The 13,615-nt window shown below is 54.5% G+C and overlaps 6 protein-coding genes across 6 annotated transcripts; 2 read left to right on the forward strand and 4 right to left on the reverse strand.

Annotated features, from left to right (window-relative positions):
- Positions 1-2: 2 nt before the first annotated feature.
- J4E93_001059 (uncharacterized protein) lies at positions 3-1,291 on the reverse strand (the record flags this gene model as incomplete). The annotated part of the gene is made up of 3 exons (XM_049339015.1): positions 3-439; positions 492-1,060; positions 1,203-1,291. The coding sequence occupies 3 exons, from the start codon at positions 1,289-1,291 to the stop codon at positions 3-5; spliced, it is 1,095 nt and encodes a 364-aa protein (XP_049202972.1).
- Positions 1,292-1,681: 390 nt separating this feature from the next.
- J4E93_001060 (uncharacterized protein) lies at positions 1,682-2,405 on the forward strand (the record flags this gene model as incomplete). Its single annotated transcript, XM_049339016.1, has 2 exons — positions 1,682-2,067; positions 2,126-2,405. The coding sequence occupies 2 exons, from the start codon at positions 1,682-1,684 to the stop codon at positions 2,403-2,405; spliced, it is 666 nt and encodes a 221-aa protein (XP_049202973.1).
- Positions 2,406-2,951: 546 nt separating this feature from the next.
- On the reverse strand, positions 2,952-4,323 carry J4E93_001061 (uncharacterized protein; the record flags this gene model as incomplete). Its single annotated transcript, XM_049339017.1, has 2 exons — positions 2,952-3,500; positions 3,571-4,323. 2 exons carry the CDS (start codon positions 4,321-4,323, stop codon positions 2,952-2,954), a joined length of 1,302 nt encoding a protein of 433 aa, XP_049202974.1.
- A 987-nt stretch (positions 4,324-5,310) lies between these two features.
- PIL1 (Eisosome core component) lies at positions 5,311-6,745 on the reverse strand (the record flags this gene model as incomplete). The annotated part of the gene is made up of 5 exons (XM_049339018.1): positions 5,311-5,617; positions 5,668-5,980; positions 6,030-6,213; positions 6,266-6,399; positions 6,628-6,745. The coding sequence occupies 5 exons, from the start codon at positions 6,743-6,745 to the stop codon at positions 5,311-5,313; spliced, it is 1,056 nt and encodes a 351-aa protein (XP_049202975.1).
- An 851-nt stretch (positions 6,746-7,596) lies between these two features.
- Positions 7,597-9,028, reverse strand: J4E93_001063 (uncharacterized protein; the record flags this gene model as incomplete). The annotated part of the gene is made up of 3 exons (XM_049339019.1): positions 7,597-8,635; positions 8,684-8,825; positions 8,878-9,028. The coding sequence occupies 3 exons, from the start codon at positions 9,026-9,028 to the stop codon at positions 7,597-7,599; spliced, it is 1,332 nt and encodes a 443-aa protein (XP_049202976.1).
- Positions 9,029-9,217: 189 nt separating this feature from the next.
- Positions 9,218-10,191, forward strand: J4E93_001064 (uncharacterized protein; the record flags this gene model as incomplete). Its single annotated transcript, XM_049339020.1, has 2 exons — positions 9,218-9,461; positions 9,554-10,191. 2 exons carry the CDS (start codon positions 9,218-9,220, stop codon positions 10,189-10,191), a joined length of 882 nt encoding a protein of 293 aa, XP_049202977.1.
- Between the last annotated feature and the right edge of the window lie 3,424 nt (positions 10,192-13,615).

A 13,615-nucleotide genomic window follows, 5' to 3' on the forward strand; every position in this document is an offset into this window, starting at 1 on the left:
CATCATCCCATCCTCGATCGCCTCAGCTGAAGATCCAACGGAAACCCCTCTCCCTCCCCCTTCTTATACAACACCAAAGCCTCCCCAACCGTAAACATAACCCCCCTCTCAATCCTGGCTTTCGCCTTGGCCTCTTTCAGCTCAACCTGCCTGCGCCGAATCTTCTCCAGACAAGCTTTCATCTCGTCTGCAGCCAACACGCGCTTCTTCTCCTCCTCCTCGCGCTTCTTCTCTTGCGCTTGGCGGTTGAGCTTGCCGACTTCAATGCCAATCATCTTGGCCGAAAACGCCTCGGCCGCGACAATGTCGTCGGCAAGCTCTCCTACCTCCTCTGCTTGGAAGGGGGGAGGCTGGTCTGTAGTCTCGAACCCGGGCCATGAAGGTGGGTTTTGCTCATCGAACAACCTCATGTAGGTTGGTAGGTATGGTAAGAGGTGGACTTTGACATGCTGTTAGCATCATGTAGGCGGCAGGGTCTGGTATGAACTCACCAGAACAACCCGGGTAGGCATTGACGGCGGCAAGATGCTCGCCCACGGAGACATCTTTGATGCAGGGACAGTAGAGGGTCGGGCGGTGAGGGCGGGGGTCTTGGTAGACGAGGTGGCCGCATACCAGGCAGAAGCGTACGAGCCGGTTGGAGTGGAGATGGTACGGAGTTCCACGGAGTAGGTCGTCGTCGGCGTCCCCCATGGTGGGTACACCGCATTGCAGGTCGCAGTCTCTGCATACGCCGAGAGACTGGTCGTCGAAGTTGGGATCGTTGGGTTCAACGGGGTAGACCTGGTAGCATAGCCGGCAGCCGAGATAGCCCTTGCCTGGGGTGTATGGGTTGAGTGTGTAGGGAGTGCATTTCGCATAAGCGCGCTGTACCACGAATGCGATCTTGTCCTGGAGCTTCGGGCCGTGGGAGAAGCCTACTTCGACCAGTCCGCAGAAGTGACGATGAGTCTGACAGAGGCGAAGCGCGGTCTGGTAGTCGGTTGCCTGGATAATGCCACAGAGGATGACCGGTGGTAGATCCAGTAGGCTGACAGGGGCCGTGATCTGAAGTCCTTTGCTACAAGGTTAGTCGGAAGGTTAGTTAAGATCCAAGAAGCGAAGTAGAAGAAGCGAAGTAGAAGAAATGAGGTAGAAGAAATGGAGTAGAAGCAATGAAGAGGCTATGTAGAGGCAATGCACGGAGGTTAGTCATGTCGTACAAATCCAGAGTAAGGTTTCGGGCTCCAGGGTCGTTTGCTCGATGTCCCGCGCTCTGTTGGGCAGCGACGCCAGATTTAGGCGGTGCCATCTTCTGAGCAGAGATTGTGAGAGCTTGGTAGCAGCTGGTATCTGGCTGTGATCTGGCTGTGATCTGATTGTGATCTGGTCGTGATTTGACTGTGCTTCACAAGTATCTCCTAGAACGCTGTATTCAATCACGTAAGTTGTGCTCAGTTAGTGAATGATCAAATGTTGGCAGGTCGGGTTCTTGTCAACAAACAGAACAAGTTCAAAATCGTTGTTTGTGCTGTGCCCAGGTGGACTGTGGAGAAGTGGGGCTGAGCTTGGCGGGACACGCGATCACGTGTGTGGACTAGCGCGCTTCTCGAGTAAACAGCGACATCTGGATGGAGACAATGCGCCCGCTATAGCATCTATTGACCGACTTTGTAGTACGTCGAAATCCGTCGCAATCATCATGCCCACCGCCACGAATCCAGAATCGCGCTCTCCATCTCCCACACCCGCCCGACCTATCGCAGACGCACCCGGCCCGCGCGCGCAAGGTCTGATCAATGTATTCAACCAAGCGTCCAAAGCGACCTTGGACAAGTGCTCGGTCAAGAACTTCGCTTCGTGCTTCCCAACAGCCGCACAGTATAGCCCAGAGGTGTTGGACAACTTGAGAGGGCAGATTGTGGATCAGTTGGACCGGACATGGAAGAGCAACTTCGAGGACATCATGGAGAGGAGGAATGTCGTTAGGCTGCTCAACTCGCTGGACCAGTGCATAGAAGATGCGAAACTACGGAAGAAACGCGCGGAAGCGAGCGCGAATGGTGGACCTGTGGAGACGCCTGTGCCGTGAGTTTTGCGAATGCGCTCGCTCTTGTTACTCAAGGATGCTGACTCGAGGGTATAGACCGCATACACTTACTCCAGCCGAAATACATCTAGCGCACCTCATGCCTTTCCTCGAGAAGCAGGCGACCGATATGAACACCAAGCTCGTCGAGACTCAGCAGTCAAACACCGAGCTGCTTTCGACCGTCACCGCACAACGCGCCGAGATAGAAGCTCTAGTACGGGGCCTGGAGAATGTTATACAGGATCTGGATGCTAGCGCGCAGATCATGGCGCAAGACGAGGTTCAAGAATTGAGCAGGGAGACTAGGGATCTTGAGATGGAGATGAGGACGTGATACTGCGGGGAAGAATAATACCCTCAGCATACTAGGAGCTTTCATTTTGAAGACTCAGGAAGATATTCGCGTGTCTACAGCGATCGCGCTACGCGCTTAGGCCCAGCATCAGACCGCTAGCACCGGGTCCGACAGCCTGCTTAGTTACCCGAACAGGGCTCTCGTCAGAGCCACGTGTGCCTGAGACGCATAGGATGGAGATGGCGGCGAAACCATACTCGCAGATGGTGAGAGAAGATAGATGCAGGAACGGTGGTCGAGGGTACGCATGGTGACAGTAGCTGAGATCGCGAGTCCCTGCTAGTGGAACACAGTAAATGGACGTGTCAGCTACCGCGAGGGCGAACAAGAGAGATATCAGGTGCATCAACCTTGACAGCAAGAGTTGAAGGCTTGAGAACAGACAATTGACTTATCGTCGCAAAAGAGGAGATACAAAGGGTTGTACAACGTAACTTCTGAAAAATACAACAATACTATGAGTAAACGCATCTATCCATTCCAAGCCTAGACTATACACACACCACCCACATCACCCCACCCACTCTACGGCATATAGCACTTAAGCAACGCCCCCAAACTCAACTCCCGCCCCGTCTGCAACAACAGATTCAACGCCCCAGTACCAAGATACACAGGACACTTGATCTTCTGCGACTCCTCCACCGCCATCCTCAAACTCTCCGCATACCCCCCCAGCACAGCCCCCTTCCCATCCTCCTTCCCCTCCAGCACCGCAACCATCTTCTCCCCCACATCCTTGAACATCGCGCTTCCACCCGCGGCATCACACGCCAGCTCGTAGAACTGCGGTAATGGGATACCGACGTGTTTGGCTAGCGAGATGGCTTCGGCGGCGGAGACGAGGTGGATGCCTGTAAGCAGGTTGACTACGAGTTGGAGTTTCGCTTCTTTCTCTTCGGAGGAGAGGGTGGTGGTGATGCTGGTAACGGGGTCGGAGGTCCAGAGGCGGACGAGGCCGGCGTCGTCGTTGGCGCCCCAGCCGCGGTCGAGGGCGGAGAAGTAGACTTGTTCTGCGGCGGAGCAGAGGGTTGATGGGAAGGAGACGCTGCGGGATGTGGATGTTATGATTCCCTGTCCCACATTATCAGTAACGATGCCACGTCATTTTGGGATTCAGGGGGTGTGGGAGGGTTTTACTTACGGTGTCCTTGAGGATAATCGTCACAGCACTCGCTCCGGGGAAATAATCCTCCTTCAGCGTCCTCTGACTCCTATTCTCAAACATCCAACTCCACCCCGTACTCCCGAGTACCTTGTCGTACACATCCTGTCCGTTCAAACCCAGTCGAGCAGCGAACCCATATGCTTCGCTCAGAGACAGGATCTGAATAGCGGCAAGCACCTGATGAACCATCTTCATATTGCTGCCAGCCCCAACCCCGCCATCAACAATGAAAAGCTTGGAAGGCGCAGACATCTCTTCTAGAAGCCACTGCCCTTTTAAAAACGCCGCGGACGACGCGCCCGCCATGATCGATAAAGTACCATCAGCAGCCCGTCCCGCACCACCAGAAACAGGCGCATCAATAAACAAAACATCATCGCGACCAATATCCCCCAGCTCTTTCTCCACACTCTTCGCGTACGCACTCGGTACAGTCGAGCACAACAAGAGCGTCGCTCCCTTCGGCAGCGCACCCACAATGCCGTCTTTATCGAACAGCGCGGGTTGAGCCTGCATCGCCGAGGCGACCATGACGATGTAAAACGGCTTGTCACGCGCAGACTCGGACAGTGAGGTTGAGGGTACGCCTCCTGCGGCTTTGAATTTCTCCAGCGAAGGCGGGTAGACGTCGAAACCGGTTACGGGGTAGCCTTGCTTGACGAGATGGGTCGCCATTCCTATGCCCATGGCGCCTAGGCCGCAGAAGCCGATTTGCGGTTTAGACGACATTGTTGGGGTGGTTTTGGGGTTTTCCTGGTTGGGTTTGAAAGGGAAGGACCAGCTTGGTGTCCCAAAGTATCCTATCTCAACGCTGGATGTTGAACGTTGACGGGACGAATACTGCACGGAAGCCGTTATCCACAGATGCAGTAGCTCTCTTCGGTGGTACTCTTCTTTATTTTGTTCCCAGTATCTAGCTCTTTCTTAATTGTGATACACCCGATTTGACGTCTGAAGTTGAGAGTTGGAGTCAAGATGTCAGTCACAAAACATCGACCACGTAACTCCTCCCCCCAGACCCCCACAGCTAAACGTCACACGCCGCTACGTTCCCCAGGGAAAATGGCCTTGGGCCGGCAAAAGACCCGTCTTCGGTCATTGACATTCATCCTGGTTGCCCCGCACTATGAGCGAAACCGGTTAGGTGGGGTATCTCTCACCCGCCGAAAGTGGGTCGTCGGCAAATGACCGATGGCATTGAACATCGGTGGGCGGGCCGGCTCGATAAAAGGATGCTGCAACTTGTCGATGAGAACGAAGTGCATCCGGCCGGTGGGCTTTCAGGTTCGGGGTAATGTATGCCGTGACAGAGATTGAATACCTACAGACCCACATGGTGCTGCGACGATAAGAGCTTCTGGACTTCACTCACACAGCGATATCTGCACATGTCGCATCATATTCAACGAAGCATATAGATTATCTCATTACACTATTACTGCCAGTTTCCTACGAAAACGCGCGATGAAAAAATCGTCAAAAAGGTCATGATATCCGTGTACGCAAAAAAGCATACTTCCAGCTTCTAGTTTCGATTGGTCATCCAGAAAGCCTTTTCCTTCACATAGCCCAAGCCACATTGATCGGATATATCGGATCCAAAACTGCAGTGTCGTCGTCGCTCATTCCATCGGGGGTATAAGTCGTCAGTCCTTGGCAAGACGGACTATTAGTGGACAGAGAGTGGAACACTGCTTAAGCCGTCAGTGACGACGTCTAAGCAGCAACAACCCTCTCGTCCTCGCGTCCGCGCTGGTGCTCACTAGCGATGGTGGAAGTGACATCGTCGTCGAGATCTTCGCCCTCGTAGCCGTTGCCCTGGTGCTGCTCGGCAGGGATCCACAAGCCGGACTCCCTGTCGAGGGCCTGGTCTTGGCCAGAGAGGTCAACACCCTCGCCCATGTTGCGGTTCTGGTTGCGGCGACGCTGAGAAAGGGTGCGCGATCGCTGGGAGAGCTTGGAGGAGACAGAGGCGTTCTGAGACACCCAGTTGGTAAGGGCGTCCTCGCAGTCTTGGATGATGCTGTGGTATGTTAGTGGAGGTTTCTCATCGGAACGAGTAGATAAACTTACGCCTTGCTAGCCTCGTAGCCATCGTAAGCCTGGCGGGTCTCTCCGGGAGTGACGGGGGTGTCGTCGACCAGCTCGAGCAAGTGCTTTCCGTAGCCGGCGATAATGGCAAGCTTCTCGCAGTGCTCGCGCATGGCATCGAATTGGTACGTGAAAGCTGCCTTGAGCTTCTCACGGGTGATGTTGGAGAGTTGGGCCTCTGCGACGAGGGACTCGGCCTCAGCGCGTACAAGCTCCTGCTCGAGGACAACGATCTTGGGAGAGTTGGGCTCCTTGTACTTCAACTGAGCAATCTGGTCGGTGATCTTCTGCTTGCCTGTTTGGACGTAAGCGTCAATCTGACAGCGCGCACATAGTAGACTTACGGTCACGGCTGGGCTGGACGGAAGCCTCAATGTTGCGGATGCTCTTGATGGTGACGCGGTATTGGTCGTAACGGTCAACATACTGGTCCTCGAGCTCACCGATCTCGTAGATGAGGACACCGAGCTTGTCAGTGACGTCAGAGACGTCGTCGTCGCAAGCCTCGCCCCAAATGGAGAGTTGTTGCTGTGTGGCCAGTTAGTACTACGCAGAGTCGCACAGGGTTGTGCAAGCTTACTGCGACCTCCATGCGCTCCCTGGAAACAAGCTCCATGCTGCGCATGACGTTCTTCTCCATCTTGACAAGTTGTGACAGCTTCTTTGCAAGGTCGGGTCCGAAGGCACCAGCGGACTTGTGGCGGAAGGTGTGGCCTGTATGGTAGAGGGCCAGTCAGCAACTGTAGCATAAGAAAGCATTCTATGAACAGTCTGGACGCTATCCGGGAGCATCAACGCTCGAAATGGTCGTCATTGCTGAGCCATGCGACGAGCTCTGCACATGCGGTATGCAAAAATGGCATTGCGCGAAGCTCCTCGCACGATTCGCGTCGGGACTGGAATCAAGACCAAAGTGGGCATAACCGTATCTGGAGGACGTACCGATGTTGGCCTTGCCAAAGAAGCGTCCGCTCTTGGTCGAGGACGAAGGGGGCGGGGGGCTCTGAATCTGCGACGCCGTGGGCGCGCGAGACTGGCGCATGCTGTAGGTCCTGTGCATATTGGCGGTGGTGTTCTGGCGATTGATCAAGTGTGGATTGGAGGAATGTAGTCGTGCTTGAAGTTTCGGGGGCGGCGCGGTGTTGATATGGAAGGCGCAGAGATGTCGCGGTATGACGGAGGTTTTGTTTAGGGGACTTCAATGACGTAGCGTTTGCCTAGCCCCACTCTCCCCGTGGCGATCATGTTCTCGGACACGCTACCTTCCCTCACATCATGCACATCCTCCACACTGCGACATTGGCACGCCCAAACCAGCATAGAGCATCCTTCTACGACCCTGAGTACCTGCATTTGGACCCAGACCCTTTCTCGTGGTTTGCACTCGCATGCGACACACATATCGTACACAGTCAGACAATGGTTGCCCTGCTTGCGCTGATCCCACCTAGCTTGGGGCCAGAACTTTTGGCGCCAGTGGCTATGTTCGATCCGGCTGATGTGACGTTGATGTGTGCCTGTTTTCGGGACCCATGGGCGCCATGACAACCGCACTACCAGGAAATCGTCTCTCCCTAGACCCTCGGAAGGAGCCATTCAAGTCGTCTATAAATCAGGTTGCGCATCTAATAAAGTTCAAGTGGTTACTTTCTGCAAGTTTTCAATGCTCGCCAGGACAGCGACTACATGGCAGCGGAGATGTTGCTGTAGAGGAATGGACTTCGTTGCCGGAGGTTCCGCGACGTGCGTGTACAGCACTGGTGCAGCGTGGTTATCTTCGCAATTCCAAATACACGCTTGCAATGGCAAGCTTTGGCCTATGGCAGAAACTTGGTTTTCTCAAAGTCTACACTGCCCATGTATAACTCGTGCATAAAACCATGGTATATCGCTAGATCATCATGCTCAGAACTAATACATCGCTCCGTCATGCAGCGAGTTGGCGAAGACACTGAGGATGCTACCTGCTTCGCCCAGGCCAGTGGTTGGGCGCAGAGCCCAGAAGATAAGTTCACCCTCCCGCGGTGACCGGCGGTGGTGCACAGCTAGCGATGCTAGTCCCACTGCGAATACTGTTGTCACACCTAGGAGGGTGTTGACGAACAACGGAGACGGGAGCTCAGATCTGATGCGCTTTGATACTAGCGTTGGCTGTGAGACAACGACGTTATGCCGTCCAGACAAGGCAGACAGTCCAGGAATGTTGCCCAAGATCTCCTTCGCACTAGCTACCGTACTGGAGGCGAGAGTCTGTGATCTTGCTGTCCATGGTAGAGATGTACTTCTGAGGAATTTCTTCGCGCCAGTAGAAACAGACCAGACATCCACCGGGTCGACCTCGTCGGTGTAGAAGAACTCCTTGCGCAACCTGCGAATGTATGCTCCGATGCGTGGATACTTGGTCTGGATAGTCTCCCTGAGCCAAGCTTGGGGCACGGTTGGGTAGTACAGCAAGGACAAATAGCCAAAGGCAAGACAATCCAAGCTAGAAGGCTGCTCCCCACGAAAGAGATGGTCGTGTTTGCCCAATAGATCTGACAAGGGATCCAAGAGCTCGCCCGACAGAGCATCCAGTCTGAAGCGCGCAGCGTACACTTGGCCACCTAGGAGACCGCCTAGACCCTTTCCACGCCCCATGCTCATACTGCTGGGTTGACTTTCGGTCGGTATGCCAGCTGCCCGTTTTGCGGCCTCATATTCGGACGAAGCAGTCCCACGACCCGGGGCAAAGCCTTCCTCGGCTGCAGTATCCACATCCAAGCTACTCAGTCCCATGTGCGCCGTCCGGGCTCTCGCAAGGTCTCGTCGTTTCGGCGGGACGGTGTAGTTGGCATACCATGGCAGGATTGCGGTGTAAGCGGACGAGGTCGCGGTGTTGTAGTTTTCAGCAGAGACGTAGAGGGATAGGTCGATCAGAGGCGTCGCCGTGGACTGGAGAAACGTGATAAAACTAGAAATGCGTTAGAACACGCCTAGTACTTGGTCGTTGGGTACTCACGCCGTCCTGTCGGTCCGCTGTCTACTGGATAGGTTGACATCGAGGTCATTGGTAACCGCAGGGTGATTGCGCAGGTATGCGACGATATCCTCGAAGCCAGAGGCGGTCGCAACATCGTCATCAAAAAGAATCGGCAGGCTCTCTGCTGCTGTGTAAGAATGTACGTCGGCCACGGTGGGGTTGCAGTCCTGTACCTGTGGCGCCTACCGTGGGGTCGTGCTCCGCGACGAGTGTCCAGTCTCCCTTGGGAATAACGCGCTGGCAGTAGGCAACCGTCGCTATGCATTCCGGTTCTATTGAGGGGAGGCCAAAGGCTGGGCCCCATACATGAAGTTCAAGCACCATCTCCTGTGCGGTGTTGCGGTGCGCTGTTGGTTCACAGAGCGCTGACGCACTTGTCTACAACTTCTGCGCAGGCCGATCGGAACGTTCCTAGCGTCGGAACGCGTGCACGTGAACACGCATCATCGTTGGTTTCCATGCTCCCAGTCGCACTTGCTTGATTACATCGTCGACATCAACCACAACTCCAACATGGCACCACTCCGACGCTACTTGCGGATTACAAAACATTCGGTCCTCGAGGTCCGCATCTATCTCGACAGACCTGCCGACGCTGAGGCATGGCTGTTGAAACGCGATGATCCAGCACTGCCACGCGTCATTCAGGCCATACGACCGCTTGTACTGCCCAAACTGCGAGAAGAAAACGAGCGGGGTAAAGGCCGAGGTGGTGCCAAATCTAAAAAGAAGGGAGTGAAGGATGTTGTCGTTGAAGGTAAGCTGCATGAAGCCTTGTCGAACCATCTAGGATACAAGCATCCCCGCATATATGCTGCAGTCTTACTCAGACGGCTAACCTCACGTCAGATGATTTCGAGGTTTCGATCTTCTTGACGGACCTATCCTCCCGCCACTCCGTTCTGACCAAGCAAAAGATCTTCAAAGACAAGGCCCGCATCCAGAGCAACTCGGGCAAACTCACCAACTGGCTGACAACCGGAACTAGCGATCAGCCTGTCGTTATCAACGAAGATGCCGCAGATCCGATAGTCATCAGAGAGGAGGAGGATGACGAGCCTATCAATCTTGCTGATATCCCTGCAGCCGATGTGCCTGCAGAGCAGCCTGAACGTTCAGCACGACCAAGACGCCGAAGAGGCAACAAAGAGCATGATGGAATCGGCGATGATACGGACAGCGAAAGTTCGGATCTCTTTGTCCCCGAGCCTCCTGCCAATGGCAGCAAGACGAAGGCCAGCACAAGGGATGATGATCAGGCCAGTGATGAGGAGCCACAAGCTGATGATAAGAAAAAGCTTGGTCTCAATACATCATATGACGGCTTCAGTATCTACGGCCGTATACTATGTCTCGTCATTAAGCGCCGTGGCGTGCGAAATCCGGCAGGAGCGAGTGGCGCAACTTCCAGCCAGGCAATGCTGGAGAATTGGGTGTCTACGCAAGCTGTGGCTGAACAGCTCGACGACGATGAAGACGCCGTTTGAATAGATTCAGCAAGCTAGTGCTAGCTGGCCGGCAATTCTATCATGACAGCTGTGGACTGATACGATCGCGGACTACCAGGGACAAAAATAACAAGGGCGGTCACGATTCGCCGACCCTGAACACGACAAGTTCATGACAGGCTTCATCCACGTGGGACGCACTGGGCTCAACCATCGTACCGGATAAATGCGCGGTCCTTTAGGAAGCCCCTGCGCAATAGGTGGCTGGCTTAGTGAACCATTCTCCCAGAGGGCACAACGTGCGCCACGATTTTCGCGCGCCATCTTGTGTACGCACGCCTCATCTTACCACAAACATGGTCAATCTCCTAATGGGGACTTGATGAGAACAATGAATCTGAAACAAAGCACACAGAAGTGCTGATGTATTGACAAAGGTGGGAGGATCAGTCGGCTTTCCGGTACGACCAGGCGTGCTATTGTATCTAAATGCAGATTTTGGGCTCGATCGATACATTGAATATTGCGACACAGCTCCACAGCTCGCTGATCGAAAACAAATGTGAGGAACCACTGCCTTGGCGAGCGTGAACTCGGTGCTTCTCCGGCGTACGACGCTTCCAAAGTCGTCTCGTCTTTGTCTTGTTCGAGTCCTTTCACAGGTAGCGCGTCGGGCTCGCCGGCCTGGCACAGCCCAATCCGCTTTCGCGCGAAAGTGAAGGAGCGTAAGCCACACTGAGTGCGGCAGCGGCGCCGAGACATTGGTGCGCGTACCTGCAGCAGCGTGCCTGGAGTTCTCTCCACACAAGCTATTGATCTGCTGATGACGATCGCCTTGATCCACCGCCGTTATCGCACCATGGCTGCCAAAGCATGGCAGAATAAACACCATCTCTATAATGACGCGGTGAGCGGCTAGTCACATCGACGAAAGCGGAGCCGGCTGATAGAGTTCAGTGCCAATACGATGTTTCTTTTTCGGCGACATGAACGCCGCATTCGTTGCTGCAAGCAGTCCTGCATTGGGAACTGCGAGAGGGCTTATTGAATCAGACAGCCTCAAGACGAAAAGTTTGTCGGTCGAAAGGTGCCGTGATTACTTCCTGCAACTTACTGCATGGCGGCCGCCCCTGCAGCTCAACTCTGTGGCTCCAATCTTATGGGCTGCAGGCTGTCAATTAACGGCAGACATGCTAACGCTCGGTCTCCTGTCGTCTCTCCGCGCTGGCCAGTTGGTTGGAACGCTTGTCAGCCCTAAAGTCTTTTACTGGGATGAGACCAGATCTCCGCTGCTGTCGCATGTCTTCGCATTGGACTGTAACACCGTCGCAATCCTTACCCACCATGCTGAAACAGCTGCTCTTTGGAAGCGTTGAGACTGAGCTACTGAACTACCGAAGGGGGTGGCGATGGTGAGGACGATACTTGCTGTGTTGAGTTTGACGCATCGTCTCCCCCTGCAAATCTAATCGCTTACCTTCGACGATGAGCGCATCGCTGCACTTTTTTTCTTTCTGATGAATAAGGGACATTCTCTGCTTGTCGCGCACAGGCTCTTCAGGGCAAACGCTTCGACAATCGTGGCATTGATCGGGGAGGCTGCAGGGGTAAAGAGAGGCATACATATTGCGAATCTCAATCAAAGGAACGCCTATCTGAAGTCGGACGTGGACCCCTGGCATCCACGTGGATCTTGACCAGCTGAGACATGCAAGTTGCGGTGCTGTTGTCCGTCACTCCGCAATGGTGTTCTGCGGTGCTGAGCGCCTAGTGGCAGCACGGCGCCCGTTCAACTCTGTCCTTCCGGACCAGCCGAATATCCTGATAACCTTTATCGAGCGGCCACTGCCAGCCAGTTGTGGTCGCCGGACGTTCTTGGAAAACAGGGCATACTGGGCGTCGGCAGCTACTCCTACCTCGGTCACAAGCGCGAGCCAGGATTAATACGAGTCGCACGAAGACGGCAAGCCAGAAAGACAAAAATAATCATGACATGCCTTTGTGCGGTGCTTCGCATTCTCAGCCTAGCTGCCCACGAACAAACGTGTGTACCCCGGCCTGTCGATTCAGGACGACAGCTGGAAAGTCATGACTGACCTCACACCGCCAGCACGGGCGCCAGCAGCTGTGGACATTGTGGAGCGGAAAATTCTAGGGGGCTTCGAAATTGGGTGGAAGCGTCAAAGAAGCACGGGAGAAGGTCGGCATAGGCGCTAGATCTTCGTCCTGCGCTGGAGGTCGGTGGGTGTCGGACGTTGGCAAATAGGCGACGTCGCAAATTGTGTGACGGAAATTTACTGTCAGTGTGTCAGAATTTGCTCCTGGCACGCACCGGCTACTGGAACCGAGCGATGCCTGTTCCTGAAGCGCTCGCAAGCAAACCCTCTTGCAAGCGGTCCCAAGGCGGCGACTGATCCCAGCCCTGCGCACCGTCAAGGTGAAAAGGAGGGCTACGTTTCATTCACACGACCGTTCGCACTAGCCATGTCTGCTAGCAATAAGCCGGTAATGTCAGGGAACAGGTGATGTCAGAAGAGAGAGAACGAACGTGCCGTGGGTCAATCATGCCTCGCTGAGCCTGCTGCCTTGCCTGAAGGATGATGCGTTGTACGAAGGACCTGCCGCAACGGCGACAATACTGCGACAGGATTGGATCAACGCGATCTTCACGCAGTCACGAGGGCGATGAAACGACAAGGCGGTAACGCGCGAGTTCGTGTTTCTTCTCCCCCCTGCTCATTAAGTGACCAGGATCAGCGATGTTTCGGCGTGCTTTAGCTTATGCACAAGCCAGGAGCCACCCCTTTCCTGCTCATCAGCCCAACGCCTCTTTCACCGCTTGGGCCGTGCCATGCCCTGCCTAGCATTATTACACACATCGTCAAAGTACGTAGCTGACCGACATTTTGGGGGTCTGCAATCTGAGCACAAACATAAATACGTTGACCCCCCACCATCGGAGAGTTCGTTTCATCATCCAGAGCCGAAGACTACTACCACTACCACTACTACAACACTACCAACCAACACTACAACAACCTACTCAACGCTTCCGCTCTACACAAGCCTACCAGCTTCACCTTCAACTCAACACAATGGCCGCCATCATCTACGAAGAGTCCAACATGGGATCGCAAAACCTCCCACCTTGCCCTGGCCCACCACCAACCCGTCCTCTGCCTCCTGTCCCATCCAAATAGACATGGACATGACCATCAACTCACATGTCTGTCTTGCTCGACTTACACACTTGGCTTTGGCGCACCACAACATCGATATCAACTCCGCATCCTTACCCGAACATCCACCGCACCCCACCCTAATACTCTACCAACCGACATCGACCCGCACCTTGCCGCCTGGTCTGCCGCCATCATGCAGTGCATCTGCAGCACCCAGTACGATCTGATCTTGGACGCACTACGCGCCCTAGACCACGAACAACTCCCTGTCACTCACCTGA

Source organism: Alternaria ventricosa (genome assembly GCF_023758065.1).
Source record: "Alternaria ventricosa strain BMP 2768 chromosome Unknown scaffold_2, whole genome shotgun sequence".
NCBI lineage: Eukaryota > Fungi > Ascomycota > Dothideomycetes > Pleosporales > Pleosporaceae > Alternaria > Alternaria ventricosa.